Source organism: Euwallacea fornicatus, chromosome 9 (assembly GCF_040115645.1).
Source record: "Euwallacea fornicatus isolate EFF26 chromosome 9, ASM4011564v1, whole genome shotgun sequence".
Lineage (NCBI taxonomy): Eukaryota > Metazoa > Arthropoda > Insecta > Coleoptera > Curculionidae > Euwallacea > Euwallacea fornicatus.
The window spans coordinates 3,989,597-4,004,870 of NC_089549.1; the positions used below are offsets into that span (position 1 = coordinate 3,989,597).

General features: G+C 34.3%; 1 protein-coding gene and 1 long non-coding RNA gene across 3 annotated transcripts in view; one reads left to right on the top strand and one right to left on the bottom strand.

Annotated features, from left to right (window-relative positions):
• The first annotated feature begins 327 nt into the window (after positions 1–327).
• byn (brachyenteron) lies at positions 328–13,258 on the top strand. The gene is made up of 6 exons (XM_066286004.1): positions 328–689; positions 9,944–10,113; positions 11,681–11,934; positions 11,984–12,259; positions 12,308–12,466; positions 12,519–13,258. Exons 2-6 carry the CDS (start codon positions 9,953–9,955, stop codon positions 13,061–13,063), a joined length of 1,395 nt encoding a protein of 464 aa, XP_066142101.1. The 5' UTR covers positions 328–689; positions 9,944–9,952; the 3' UTR covers positions 13,064–13,258.
• The window catches only part of LOC136341243 (uncharacterized), a 43,718-nt gene continuing 30,757 nt past the window's right edge, over positions 2,314–15,274 (bottom strand). The window contains exons 2-3 of one of the 2 annotated variants that reach the window (XR_010732470.1): positions 9,604–9,651; positions 2,314–2,564 (exon numbers count right to left, since the gene is read on the bottom strand). This is a non-coding gene — a long non-coding RNA (uncharacterized lncRNA). Of the gene's footprint in view, positions 2,565–4,292; positions 4,386–9,603; positions 9,652–15,274 lie in introns of those variants that run through there. The other variant, XR_010732469.1, reaches the window with a different exon arrangement.

Sequence of the window (15,274 nt, forward strand, 5' to 3'; positions counted from 1 at the left end):
TCCAGTAGTTCTCCCCGAAGTGGACTCTAAAACTCCCATAAACGTACTCAAAAATCCCAACGTGATTAATGTTTTCACATGCACCCAAGAATTTTACACTTAATTTTCCCATGAAATGCTTTAGATTGCTATTGCAGTAAACTCTTCTGACCCATAATGAACAATATTTTGCATCCCCCATTAAAACTATTACCAGGAAATAAATTCCTTCCCAGCAGCTTGTTCTCCGAACTGGAAACTAAAATTCCCATAAACGCACTCAAAAATCTAAACACGTCTAATATTATGTTTGCCTCCATCATAAAATGGTCAATGTAGTCAGAACCATCGAGGTACCCAAACAAGAACCGCGGTACCTGTTCGCTACGTCCAATGAAAGCGTTAGATGGTCCCAATGGGAGGAGACTCATGGTAAAGAGTTAAGGAAATAAGTTATTTGTGTGATAATATGGCATCAGATATTTGAAATGCTGGCAGCATTTAACAAATCGGTGTGAAAAATTGACAAATAAGATACAATACGGTGTTTAATTGTGGATAATTTACACCGCGGTGCGTGGTACGTATTAGTGCCCTAGTGATTTTGATTCTTGTTCAAACAGTGATTTTATTACTGGTTAATTGAAGTGTATCGGGTTGACTAAAGCGTTTGTGAGGAATTAATAGTGCTGGTACCAAAATTTTATGAGGTAAGTCAAGACGAGAAGATATGCCAGAAAAGACCGACGATAAGAATTTCAATTTAGGGTAACAATTTTCTCCTCTCCATCGCAAAGAAACCCGCAAAAATTATGGATCTTCTCACATATCAACTTAAAATATAGCTCTAACTTCCTACTAAATCGATGTTTTTGTATTCGAAATAGGGCACACATTTTACGTTTTCTGCAACTAGATAAACTTTTTAGATCCTCAAGTACTCTCGATGTTGCTTTTAAAGTTTAAACTTCACATTCATTCAGGTTCCAGATGTAGGACTGAACGTAAACAGTTCAAGCAGCCATTTGATACTAGAATTAGATTAGGGCTATTAAAAATCAAAATTTTCTGTCCTTTATTCCGATAAATTCGCATTAACCCGCAGAAAATGACCATTTTATTATGCTCGAACCGAAGACTAACGCGAAACAGCTGGTAGGTGTTCAGCACTCATAAGCCGACGGCAAAGAATTATGATACTACACAACATACCAAAATTATCAAAAATTATCAATTATATAATATTTTCACCCAAATCCTATGATAATCGAAAACCACATCGTAACTACTATAGTATGGCATATTCTTAAAATACGCATTTGAAACAGACTATACAAGATGTTATTAAATGAGTGTCCGATATTTCTCAGGGTGATTTTTCAAGTAATTTTAAGCCGAAAAAGATTTATAAACATATGTCCCAACTCACTTAGTTTTCAAAGAACATTGTTGAAAAAACTAATGGCATACTGTTTGATACTTTTCGATTTCTTCCAGGAAATTTCATGTAATTTACTATCCGGGGGTTTTTGGACGAAACATTGAAATTAATCAACGATTTAGATGTATTTTCTAAAAGGCGTCACAAATGACCATCGCGACACTTTTAATCTCAGAAATAAATCAATAGAATCATGTCATACAATTTGAAATGCTCCTGGAATTTTTCAGAGAGTTCACAATTCCATGAGAACGAAATTGAATGCATTCCAAGTGCAAACAAAGGGCCATTTCTAACATTTATTGCAGTTATTATTATTTATCCGGACTTATTTTATATAATAATATTCTGAAAAGGAATAATTATTATCGTTGCACAAAATTTTATACTATCTTAACAAGAAACTAATAGTATTTAATTTTTGAAATTTATTACCTTGTTTCCGTGAATAAAAAATGAGTTGGTATGTCATTTTAGCACATTTGGATAATTAGCATGCATGATCAGCATTATATGCGTTTTTCTCAGAAACCGTTGCTTCTATCGATGGCAATAAGGTTTACTTTTTTTAACCAGACAAAGTAGAGAAGAAGATTTTTTTACTCGAAAGTGATTTAAAGTGTGGTATAATAGAGTTTCAGCGGTTAAAAAGTGTCTTAATGGTCGCTTGTGCGCCCTCTAGAAGATACAACTAAATCGTTGGTAAATTTGAATTTCTCATCCCAAAAACCATCTGATACAAAACTTCGTAAAATTTACTGGAAGGAATCGAAATATATGATTTATTTTTTCAACTTTGACATTGTATGTTGAAAACTACACGAAGTAGGATATATGTTTATAAGAACTTTCCATCTGAAACAACTTGAAAAATCACCCTGTGAAATATCGGACACTTATCCAGTAACATCCTGTATATGTGGGTAGTTGCTTACCTACCAGGGCCAGCCTTAGCAACTTTGGAACACTGCCGAAGTTTTTAACCACCTACTCTCCAGGAAAACCGCCGTCCTGGGCCGTCGCCCAACCTCTCCCCCGTAAGGACAAGACTGGTACCTGCATCCATACGTTTAACAGATCTTCAAATGTTGAAGCTTGCAATAGTTTGATCATCTTGCTTCACGTTGGACGAAGTGAAATCGCCCTAAAAAATTTAAGTAATCCCATAAACTAAATAAATAAATATGTTTATTACACCACAAATTAGAATACATTCAATATACAAGGTGTCCCATTGGGAAACGGTATTAGACATGTTGGAGAAACTATGAATGGCAAAATTACCAATACTTAATGGTTTGGTAACTGCCTTAGGATGACTGCATCTAAATATCTTCAATGGCGTCAAATTTCCGGTTGTATCGGAAGTTGATACTTACTTGCTTATTTGAAATGAAACGCTCTATATATCATTGAATTTTTGGATTCTATATTAAATTTTGACACTTGTGATGAAACCCTGTGTTATGGACAGGTTATGGAAAAAATTAAAATTAATTTTAAATAAATTTTTTCGGATATTTCAAATCTTTAAAAATGCATTTTGTCGAGTGTGTAATTGTGTAAATTTTCCCTGAAGCGATCCGGTCACTTACCAATTCGAACATTTCAATGACGAGCCTCGAATTTGGACCATCTTGTAAATCATGTTTAACCGAACGCACTATACATTGCCTACATAATATATCTAAAACACTGCTCAAGTTCTTAATAAGCAAATAGTAAATACTAAATATCGAGCGTAGTACTGAAACTCTCGTTCAGCTCAAACTCAAGACACCAAATTTGTTTCTTCATCTCTACCCCTCTCCTCAATTTTAACAAGATCTCAAAAGTGAATTTGCTTTGATTTCCTAAGCAGTGCATCTTCCTTGAAGACTCAAAATCGGTTCATTTGTTCCAAATCCAGGGTCCGGCTCAAAATCGTTAGCAAATTGCGAGAGGATCAGGAAAATTTGCTGGGAATTAATCTATGAATATGAAAATTATAACCCCCACAGGCCCACACAGAACTGTTCTCTGACGTACGCCTCTGTTGACTGAAAGGGCTCGTCAGTTCTTTACCTGATAAATCTTCCTTTGAAATCTGTACAAAAACTCTAAACAATATTAATTCCACTGAGCATTTTTTAACAACTTACATGTAATGTTTCATGTAACATGTAGTGTAAATAATTTATAATTGTGTAAGTTCCAAGTACCTCCTCCAATGTCGAATCAATAATGAATCGTTTTAAAAATCAAATCAAGGTTAATGGAAAATGCAAACATGTGCCCATTTGGGATGTGTTAATATTATAGAACAGCATCATTTTAAATTAGTTATTATTACATATACCGGGTGCTTCATTTTTGATGGTTTACGCAGGTATCATGGAAACTACTGTAGGTGGCGTAAAACGGCTTGCCCAATAGACTTTTTGGAAAACAAATGATGACGCTAGCAAAACTTTTATATCTAGCTGTGTTTTTAACCTACAGAGTGATTTGGGAAAAATGCCACTTTGAGATCCCCCTCGTATTTTCTTTACCTTCTGGCTTATTGAAATAGAGAAAATGGACCCCTAGGTAGAATTTTCCGTAGAATCTAGAGGCGTACTAAGTTTTTTTCTATATGTTATTGTTTTTTAGTTATTGAATAAAGTTTTTTTGGGTAAGGAAAATCCTGTATATTCTTTCATAATCAAATACTATTTGTAATTCTCCTATGGAAAATATATAATATCATAGTGCTGTATCTATATTCGGTTGGCGAAAATGATATTTGAAGTGTGTGGGAAAAAGACAAGGTATTTCCTCCATACAAGTTTTTGAGCTAGATAAAACACAAGCTAGGACAATTCTTGTTCTTTTTCCATCTTGCAATTTGAATTTGTAGTAGTAACTCAGCATATTCTTCCCCTTTTCCGTCGATAATTTTCACGCACATCAATTCGCTTGTTATCTACGAGATGGCGCTAATAGCCTGAAAATTAACAAAATGTGACAGTTCTTGTTTTTCCCCATGCCATTCATTTCTTAACTTCTAAATTATTTTTAGCAAGTGGGCAAAAATAAAAGATTTCTTACTTTGGTAGCGCATTACAAGTAGAAGTGAAAGTGGAGTTATGTTGTATGAAGTTTCTTACCATTTGATATGTTTTTTTTAAGTTCTGAACAATACGATGCTTTAATTTGTTGTATACAGTGCAATAATAACATTGAACAAACTTAAGAAGTGTATTTCTACTAGTAAGCGCATCTAGATCTATAGTATAAATTACGTTAGTTTTTATTTACGTTACAGACTTCGTATCAGCACTGATGCCACATCCTTTCAAAATTCTCAATTCCAAAATATTAAAATTAAATTTACCGCTCTAATAGAATTTAATGAAAACATTACTTCATTATTTTCCTATCCTCTTTAAAAATAGTTGATAAGGAACGCTACAGGCTTCTTGCACCGACTGTTTAAGAACTTGGGCGCTACTCCAACAATGACAATAACAGCGATAATAAATAATCAGGAACACTACTTTAGTCCTCAAAAAACAAATTTTAACTGCAAAAGTTAAAGAACAAAGAAAGAAAAGTTTGGAAACACCAAAAACAATAGAAGTTAAGGAAAATTTACGGTATAAGAATATCAGCTGTCAGGTCAACAAGGAAACGTCAACAAAAATAGTGTTGTGCTTAGACATTCAAATGTGTCTTTATCTTTTTTCAGCATATTAAATTTATATGGCTGGGCATTTTACTTAAGGCGGCTCTCAATTGTTACGTTTTGTGAAGAGAATAAAGTCATGTGATTTGCGTTACTCTTAATTTTATTCGTTACTGGTTGCCTAAACTGTGCTGAGTAATTTTGGATTCCCTGTACGAAGATAACCCGAAATAGGATTTTACTCTCGATTTAAGGGAAATTTAATAAATTTTGACTCGTTTTAATTTATAATAAAAAGAATAGGAAAATTCTAAAAATTAACACTCTAGCTAGTATGGCAAATAATCCGTCCAAGTAGAAAGATTGAAAGATATATGTGCATTGCAAGATCAAAAGTTTTATGAATATTACATAAGCATAAATCCCAACGATATAAATATAAAATTGTTCATATTTTTCCCGAAGGTGTAGTATGATGGTTAGAATTTTGCCATCGGTATCTGAAAAAAGTAAACATCGATAGGATTTTTTTTTAGGAAAATAATTTTATCCGTTAAAGTTTATATAGGTAGTCCAGATATATTAAATAGGCATAACAATCGATGTAGTTTGCAACTCAATCCAGATAAAATCTTTCCTCAACGACACGAGCGATTTAGTCCAAAAATTTCCCGCTGTATAATTGGTAGTGAAATATTTCGATTAAATGCTAAAAGGTATTTTGAAATTTTACAATTTCAGAAACTATGGATGAGGTTCAGTTAACACACAGAAACAAGATTTTTTCAATATGAAGCACCGATTCTCAACGCTCTTGTAACTGCTAAATTTTTAAATGCAACTTTTAGCAATAGACGGCACTCATGGTCCAATGAAATAGCCTGCACGATCCCCAGATCTTTTAACATTAGACTTTTTATTTTGGGGTTATCTTGAAAGTATATAATACCGCGCTCAATCCAGTAATGTTGATGAGTTAAAAGAGGCGATTCATAAAACTTTTGCTCAAATTTAAGGGCGACGAATTGCCGCATTAAATGCTTCAAAAAGAACAAACAAATTATGTCAAATTTGCACAACAGTCAATAATTTACAGTTTGAACAAATTGAATGACGGGGTGTATAACTTGATGGATTAAGTAAATTATCTATTAAGTTCTCATAATAATTAATTGCTCGTGTTTCCTTTTTATTGTAAGCATTATTACTTTTATGGTGCAACATATTATTGTTTGTTAATATAACGGTTTGTAAAAGTATTCAAAGGAACAGATGTTACAATGACGTTATAAATCACTATAATTTATAATAATTAACATTTTTTTGCTAAATACTTTCATTACCTACTTACTAAAAATAGTTTAAAAAATAATAATTATTCATTTCCCCAACCAAATATAGAAACAACCTTTCAATATTATATATTTTCTAGAAGAAAATTATAAGCAGGATTTTATTATGAAAAACATACAGAGCGTTTCATAATAAGAACCCAACTTTAGTCAATAAATCAAAAACATATAGAAAAAATTGAGTACGCCTCACGATTCTACAGAAAATTCTACCTAGGAATCCATTTCCTCCGGTTTAATAAGAAGGTAAAGAAAATACGAAGGAAGCCCCAAAATGGCTTTTTTTTAATCACCCTGTAGTTGAAAGACGCAGCTAGCTATGAAAGTTTTGTTAGCTTCATCCTTTGTTTCACAGAAAAGTAGCATTTTATGATGTAAACTGTTTCGCGCTATTTACAGCAGTTTCTAGAATACAAACCGTTAACTATGAACCACCCTGTTCGAGCAGAAAGCTATAGAAAGCTTATAAGTTTTGTGTCGAGAAATTGTAAGTTTGCGCTTATCCCTTGTGCTTCTGGTGAAGCTTCAATGGGCGATTTCCCATATGAAATTCTTTACGGTGTGTTCAGAAATACCCAGTATATTCCGGATTCCCAATCTCAAAGGAAAGTTTTTAGAGCCCTGAATCATTAGACAAAATTACCAAAATGTATCAAAATCTCATCATTTATCAACATCTTGGTAAGTAACCAAAGTAGTAGAACCGTGCGTGCCATCCACCATTTTCTTCAACTTATTTACCGTGTAACGTCCCATCTTTACATGATCGTTTAGCAAGATTAGAAAAACCGTTTTTATGCCAATAATTGAAAATATAATTAAATGTATTTTAATTCTGTGTACTCAAGCATTTAGACATTGTAATATTGGCAAGAAAAATATGTTTGAATATGTTTCGTCACAATATCAGTCGTGCAGGCGTTAAGTGGACGTCGCTATGACGTAGTCGTCTGACCAGCAGACTGAGTTAAAATATCGTATTTTCATGATTCAGAATATTATATTTAGCGTTTTTGAGTAGATAAGGAGATCTTTGTGCCGGGTACTCGTTATAAATTGAGTGCGTCATTTTTGGAAATGAATTTTCTAGCACGAAACTTGACTGTTAAGTTTAGAAGGTTGCGCAAAAATGGCCAAAAATCGGTAGGAACTACCTGGAACGAAATATCAAGCAGAAATTACAATTAATAAATTAAAAAAGTTCCTGCTCTAGATAATTTCCCGAGAATTACTTATTATTGCTAAGTTATTAAGTGGCACCTCAACCCTCCGATGGTGGCGCCACAGTGTGGCACCCCGGATCATGTGCTTTTGGCTAATAAAAACTGAGAGTGGGCAGACACATTAATGAGGGTCCAAAAAGACCGATTCGTATTTTGTGAGTCATGAAATTCTTCTCACGGGAGCAGTGGTAGATTCAGATTTTGTCAGAAGGGCGTGACCCACACTGCAATGCCCATCGTCAAATAAACGTATGGGCAGGTCGAGAATGTCAGTCAATGAAAGATTACAGGAGATAATAGGGTCATTTCTGTCTACTGCTAGTAGATGTCTCGTACTTGATGGTTAGAAATTTTCTGCAGCGCATGCGCAAGCCAGTGTGAAGTACTGTCGTAACAGAATCAATCCTTTCCAATAGGGGCCTCCGAACTTTTTAAAGATAGGGCTGCATGTAAATGTACAGGTTACCTCATTGATCCATCAAAGTGCAATATTTTCGTAAATATCAGTTTTAGAAGGAAACGTTTCATATCTAAATTTTTGATTATTAACAGGTGTGCATATTGAAATTATTCTCAAACATACAGGGTGCGTCATAAACATGTGACAGCACATTGTTACGTTTTATTTATTTTTTTTTTAATGGAAATTTCCAATTTTTTTGTCATTTTCAGACTTACCATCAAGTTTTAAAACCAGTTTATACAAAAAAGTCTTAAGCCAAATATTTACTATTTCCGAGTTATTCAAGAAAAATTCAATATTTCTATAGTGGCACTAATCGCTACGAATTTTGGAATCGGCCTTATGGAGCTCCAAGAGGACTTAATAAACAACCTTTTGAAGTATTTTAAGACAAAAAATGTTTTCCATAACTCCTGAAATAGGCCTCCAAAATTGCATGACAAAACTATGGGCGGGCTAAATATAAGGTTTTACATGAAAATAATATTGATAAAATTATTTATTGATTATTTTATTATTTATGTAGGTATACAAAATTATTAAACAGAAAATATAAATAGATACAAGTAAACACAAATATTTAATGTGATTGATAACTTTGTTTTGTAGGTCTTTCAATTATGTTACTTATATTGGGTGTCGATTTAGAAGCACTAATAGTAAAAAAATGTTTCAGATTACTATCCATCAATTTTTAACGGTTTTTTAATTCCATACCGTGCGGCTCCAAATTGTACACTCCCATTAACGTTTTAACAAATTACTATTTTTTTAGTTGAAAAGCAGCATTAAATAGAACAAAAGATTGTACCTTCGTTTATTTTTTAAATGCTGCTTACGTTACCGGTAATACAAAATGGCCGATTTAAAAAAAATTAAATATGGGTCAAGTAACACCTCAAATTAAAGGTCTTTTAAAACTACATTCATATTCTGTGTTCAATGGAGTGTTGCAATTCAAAATCTATCTGTTAGTTTTCGAGAAAAACAGATATACATTTGGTAAAAAAGTGCAATATAAACACAGTTAAATAGTACTTAAACAATGAAAAAACTAGTTTGTTGATAGGCAATTGGTTTGTTTTGTATTTCGTGCGCACAAACAGTTTTTCGTTAAAAAAAAGATAATAAAAAGATAAATAAAAATAACCATAGACACAATAACGACAATCATAGACAAAATAACAATAAACTTCATGTGCAGTAAATTAAGCATTTTTCACATAAAATCTGTTGATTGAAAATTTTTGATGCGCTTTTATATGGCCTTAATATATAATGTAGGAAATAAGTATGTTTTTTTATTCATGCCGCCCCTGGCAGCCAGAGCCCTCATAGACAAGTGCCAAAAGCCGAATTTAGCCTGCGGGCTATAGTTTAATGACCCTTGCTCTACAGGATGGAAAAAAATGTTTGACAGTTTGACACTGTAGAATTATTACGTAGGCGCACATATCCTGCACGCATCATTTGATCCGTTCCCTATAAATATGACTTACCTTAACCAGGGGTGAACTCAAACCAGTTCCGCTGTCTTCAGCCAGTTTCTGCAACCAAAGAACTGAGTTTAATTAAGTTTGAACGCAGACTTTCACTCGATTCAGATCTTTAAAATGATTTTGAACTCCTTAAAAAAAATCGCATGCTTAATCAGAAGATCTAAATTCGCAACAATGTGGTGTTCCAGTGAATTGTTAGGAGCTTTGGAGTTCCAACGTTGCCTTGTGTATATTTGCGTTAGAACCCACTTGAAAGCACATATGTACAAAGAACATGGTCGAACAACTACCTCAAGGACCATGACGTTAATGTTGATAAAACAAAAATAAATTTTTCTAGGTTTAACAAATGGCCCAACACATATTAGCAGCAGTAGAGTCCGACATAAATGCTATAAAAGACAGAGGAGATCCTCAAGAACGCGACATATCCGTGTCTTTAGATGATAGAGACCTTTGGGTCAGATTTCAATGTTTCACGAATGAAATGATCGTGACGAAGAGTGGCAGGTAAGTTAGTCATTTATTAAGACACATCACGTGAAATCGACACACCAAATTTTGTGAGCGACCCGTGACAAAATATATTTTTATTACTGTTTGCGCAAATAATAATGAATTTTATGTTCCTTTGGGTGCCCAAATTGAGTTTCGGTTGAAAATTTTTCCATTGACCTGCCTGTCCTCTACCAATATTTGCTTGAGAGGAGTCTTTAAACACTTTTTATTCTTTCTGAGAATACAAAAGCACTGTTGTTCAAAAATTAGTAGGAGGTATTTCTGCATCGAACATTCGCTATGGTTAACAGATATAAGCTATAGGGTGTCCTATTAAGACAGAAGGCATTTTTATGTTGACAGTGCAGACAGCTGTCAACATAAAAATTTAGGTTTAGCTATGGGAAATTACACACACGTGAGTCATGAAGAATTGCAACGCACAGAAATGATAAAAATCCACTACCAAAATTGTGAGGGTTTTTTCTAAAAAATGTCGTGAGTATTTCGGTCAGCATAAAACACTTTCACCCAATACAATGGTCTGATCAATTGAAAAAATTAAAGCAACTGGATTAATCCAAGTCCGGAAGAGAACTGTCCGCGATCGTACAGTGTGGTCTAATGTAAAGATTGGAGTAGTTTGCAAGAGTGTTGTCCACACTCCTTCCACCTCGATTCGCCACCGTTCTCAGCAATTGAGAATTTCCCGAAGCAGTTTCCAGCTTATTTTAACTAAAGATTTACATTTGCAAACTTACAAGATTCAGTTGAATTAACATTTAAACTCAGCAACCTACCCCACAATGTAAACGAAATTATGGAATTGTTGAAAAAGACATTTCAGGGAAAAGTTATTTCACGCCGCGGCGATGTGATGTGGCCACCACGATAATCTGATTTGACGTCGTTGGATTTTTTATTTGGGGTTTTTCCAAAGGGAAGGTGTCTACCAACAACCTAACAACAAATCGTGAATATAAAGACGAGATTTGCGGCGTTGTTGATGGAAATGAGCCGTCAAAATATCATTGAAATTAAAAAAAAAAATCAACGAGTGCCGTCAAGCCATTTATCGGATATTTTGTTCAATCTATAATTTCCATATCTTTTTCTTCGTTACAATAAACTCTTCTGAATTTTTTCAAATTAACACTGTGTTTTTTTTTCAATTTTTAAAATAATCGTTTTTAATGGAGCACCTTATACAATCGATATTGCTTTATTTAATTCCAAATGTTGAAGACCAATGGTAATGTGACTCATTTGGCATGAAAGTTATTTGCATTGAAATTGCCATCAATTAATATTTTGGTTGTAATTTAATAATCTTAAAATAATCCTTTGCTATTATGATTTTATTAGCGAGTAAGTAACAACGAACGTAGTAACTATGTGTTAATTCTGGTGTTAATTCCCAACATCCACCATAAAAGTTTAGCAAGCTGTAAGAAAAGATCATTTTTCACTTGTTTAATGAACGTTGATAATGAATTTAATAAAATATGTCGCTTCAGGATGAGTTACTGAGTTACCAGAAAATAACTAGAAAATTAATTAAAGCAAAATATATTTTCAGGAGAATGTTTCCAGTAGTAAAAGTAACAGCTAATGGCCTTGACCCAAAAGCCATGTATACAGTCCTATTGGAGTTTGTCCAGATCGATCCACATAGATGGAAATACGTAAACGGCGAATGGGTGCCTGGAGGCAAAGCCGAGGTTCCGCCACCAAATCCTGTCTACATGCACCCAGAAAGTCCAAATTTTGGCGCCCATTGGATGAAAGAGTCGATTTCGTTTGCCAAAGTTAAACTTACAAATAAAACAAACGGTAAATAACTTTAATTTTTACTGGTAAACGAACTGTACATCTTTTCCAGGAAACGGCCAGATAATGTTAAATTCCCTCCACAAATACGAACCTCGTGTCCATCTATTCAGAGTGGGAACCGAATCTGGAAGAGCAATCACTTTCCCGTTTCCAGAGACACAATTTATTGCAGTGACTGCGTATCAGAACGAGGAAGTTACTTCACTGAAAATAAAATACAACCCCTTTGCCAAAGCATTCTTAGACACCAAGGAAAGATCTGATGGAATGTACCAAAGAGAAGACTATTCTCCTACCTGCAGCCAGCAGCAGGGCCAATATCAATGTAAGCCCTGCAAGGTTTTAAATATTTAGTTTGACTCTAAATTTCCAGATGGCTCATGGTTTATTCCACATCAGTCTATCTATTCAGCCCCGATTCAAATGCCTCAACGTAAATGCCGACCAAGTCCAAATTTAATAAGACAAAAATCAGCTCCTTATTTACTTAACCGGCAAAAATCAGCCTCTCCCTCTTCACCTCCACCAAATGGTAGTAGTGTTTAGTTATTAATACTAAATCATACTAAACCAACTTTCTTTAGTATATAACCCTCCAGACCACATCCAGCAGCAGGCAATCTACAACTCTCCAGGAGCCACTTATTCCAGCTGGTCATCAATGCCCACAATGCCCACGATGCAGACTCCAACTACCATAATATCGCCCATCAACTGCTGGTCCGCTACGTCCAGTCCACCACCTCTGCATCAAATATCAGCCCAAACTTCCCCCAATCAGTCTCCTACTCATCAAATGTATTCCCAACATTCACCTCCGGCAGTGAGCAGCATTACCAACTTGTCATACCCTAGTTACTATCCCCAGGATATACCCACCTATCAAAGTCCCGAATATCTGGTGAACCCCGTTGTGAACCAGGAAGTTACATACACTCAGTTGGGGGCTGATAGGCACAACCCTGTAACTTATAAAGATCATTTACATAGCATGGAAAATGTCTCTGGTGTTGAATATGGTGGGGTCAAATCAGAAGGTTCGAGATTGGAACAGGAGAGTTCGGCGTCAACCCCAGGCACTCCCAGGAGCGATTGGGGGGTGCCTCAGCAGAATCATTTACAGAATTAATTTTGGTTGGTTTTTTTAATTGAGATTTTTAAAGGAAGTTAAGATTACGTTGGAGCGGCAAAACCAACAGAGTTTTATATTCATTGCATTGATAATTTTGTTATGCGAAATACGAGTAAGTTTAATAGGCAAAAAAGTGGAATGAAAACGTTTTATATATGTGCGCAAATAATATATTGATACAATTAAAATTTATTCCAATTTGCCTTGTTCCTTCCATTTCATTCGTCGAAACGCTTATACCGCGGATATATAGAATGTTCGTTTCCATAGCTCAACCAAGATGATCGTCACAACCATAAAATATACTAGGTCGGTGGCAAAGATAAACAATTTTCTAAATTTTATAAATTCGAAGGTCGAAATGTAAACGTTGTCTTTCAGCAGCAGTTAAGTTAATTTTTTTTTAATCGATGCTTAAGAATACGATATATTTGAAACAACGATGTGTCGCTCGCCTCCTTTCCAAACTATGACTACAAAAGTAGAAAATAACCACCTCTGAGAGGCCACGCGAGGAACCCTAATTTAAATCGTGATTTGCCTGTAACTTAACGTGGTGCTATCTACACGGCATTACACTAAGTATGCCTTTATAGTTTCCTGTGACACCATGTAGGGGCGAGTAGTCAAACTGAATATTGTGGAATAGAAGGAATCTGCATCCGTCGCCACCCAGTAGTAACTCAGCATGATGCTTATGGCTATTGTTCATAAAAGAAAGACATTTATTTTTAATCATTTTTGTGTCTCAGACTGAAGCAACTAATGGTACTTGGGGAGTCGAAGAATCAATAATAATGTACTCTAAAGAAACTTTTAGACGTTATTTTCCAAAAAATAATCGAGAACTAATGAATTAAATACATCTAAATCAATGTTCTTATATTTGCAAATGATTATTTTAATTCAGAAAATTTTATTTCTTCTCTTTCTGCATACAATATTTTATGATTCAATGAGGTTATAGAAATTTCCAGGTTTTATTGATTTATCTGCTATATTATTGTGGCTCCATCTATAAGTAGTTCAACATGCAGCATGTTAATGTTGCATGCGCACGCAAGTCGCTTACCCCCCTAAATTCTTACTTTTAACTACTCACGTCCAAATGACGCAATACAAAATGCATGGATATCTCTAATTGCCTTGGAACTTGAATTAAATTGAAGTGCTGGAGCGTTAGGAAGCATTTTTCGCAACCGCCAATTTCACCACCTTGAAAATCGCAAAAAACATGTATCAAAGTCAAGTATCTCAAAAACCAAAAGAAATTTTGCCAAGAGATTTGCGTACGGTCATAAAACGCATCGAGGCGATTAATGTGTCCGAGATAATGAATTTTGAATAGTGTCAAAAAAATAGGTATTCGCCCCGTTCGGAAATTTTCAGAAAAATCTCGAAATTCTCAATGTGTCGTATTACGCACTGTGAGGTATGCCACGAAAAGAATAAAATATCACACGGACGATATTTTTTCTGACTTTTACAACATCGATAATTAGTCAAATCTACACTAATGAATACCAAAAGCAACGAACTCTTGTGTGTGCGAAGTTGAGCTGGATTATATAAATATTCATAAAAAAAAGTTACCGTGTTTTTTTTTGAAAAAAATTAAAATAGTTTTAATGTCGTCTACAAATATATAGTGTTTCATTTAAAAAAGTACTTTTTTAATTACCTTAACAACATTTTTCTAGTGCCACCATAGCAATCGGCCCAGGAAAATACAAATCCTTGCAATTAAGGTTAGAATTTAAAAATTGTGCGCATTTAATTTGGGACACCCAGTGTATAACCACTACACCGATTTTGAAATAACATTGAAATATTCTGAGAGGTGATTCTAAAGATTAAAATAATAAAAAAAGCTTTTATAAACATACCTTAGTAATTGTTTCTTAAAGCGACTAGAACCGCTTAAAGGTGGAACTCTGAGGATGATTGTTCGCAATATCTTCGAAACAGTTTGCGCTAAAATGATGAAATTCGGTATACCGTCATAAGTTGGAATTGAAAAACGTTTTTGTGTTAAAAAATTCAGATTTTATAGGCGCGTCCCATAGAGAGGGTCTGCTACGTAAATGTTATGCTAACTTTTTTGTTTGTTATATATCTTAATTTTTAAAATGAAATTACAGAACGCAAATATTTTTAAATAAAAAGGTTCCTTTTATTTGATCTCATTCGGATAGACTAATTTCAAGA

Excerpts from the sequence above, each read along its gene's own strand:
- byn (XM_066286004.1), top strand. The coding sequence starts at position 9,953 with ATGGCCCAACACATATTAGCAGCAGTAGAGTCCGACATAAATGCTATA. Across the intron at positions 11,935-11,983 it reads ACTTACAAATAAAACAAACG|GAAACGGCCAGATAATGTTA; the intron begins GTAAATAACTTT and ends CATCTTTTCCAG. Across the intron at positions 12,260-12,307 it reads GCAGCAGGGCCAATATCAAT|ATGGCTCATGGTTTATTCCA; the intron begins GTAAGCCCTGCA and ends CTAAATTTCCAG.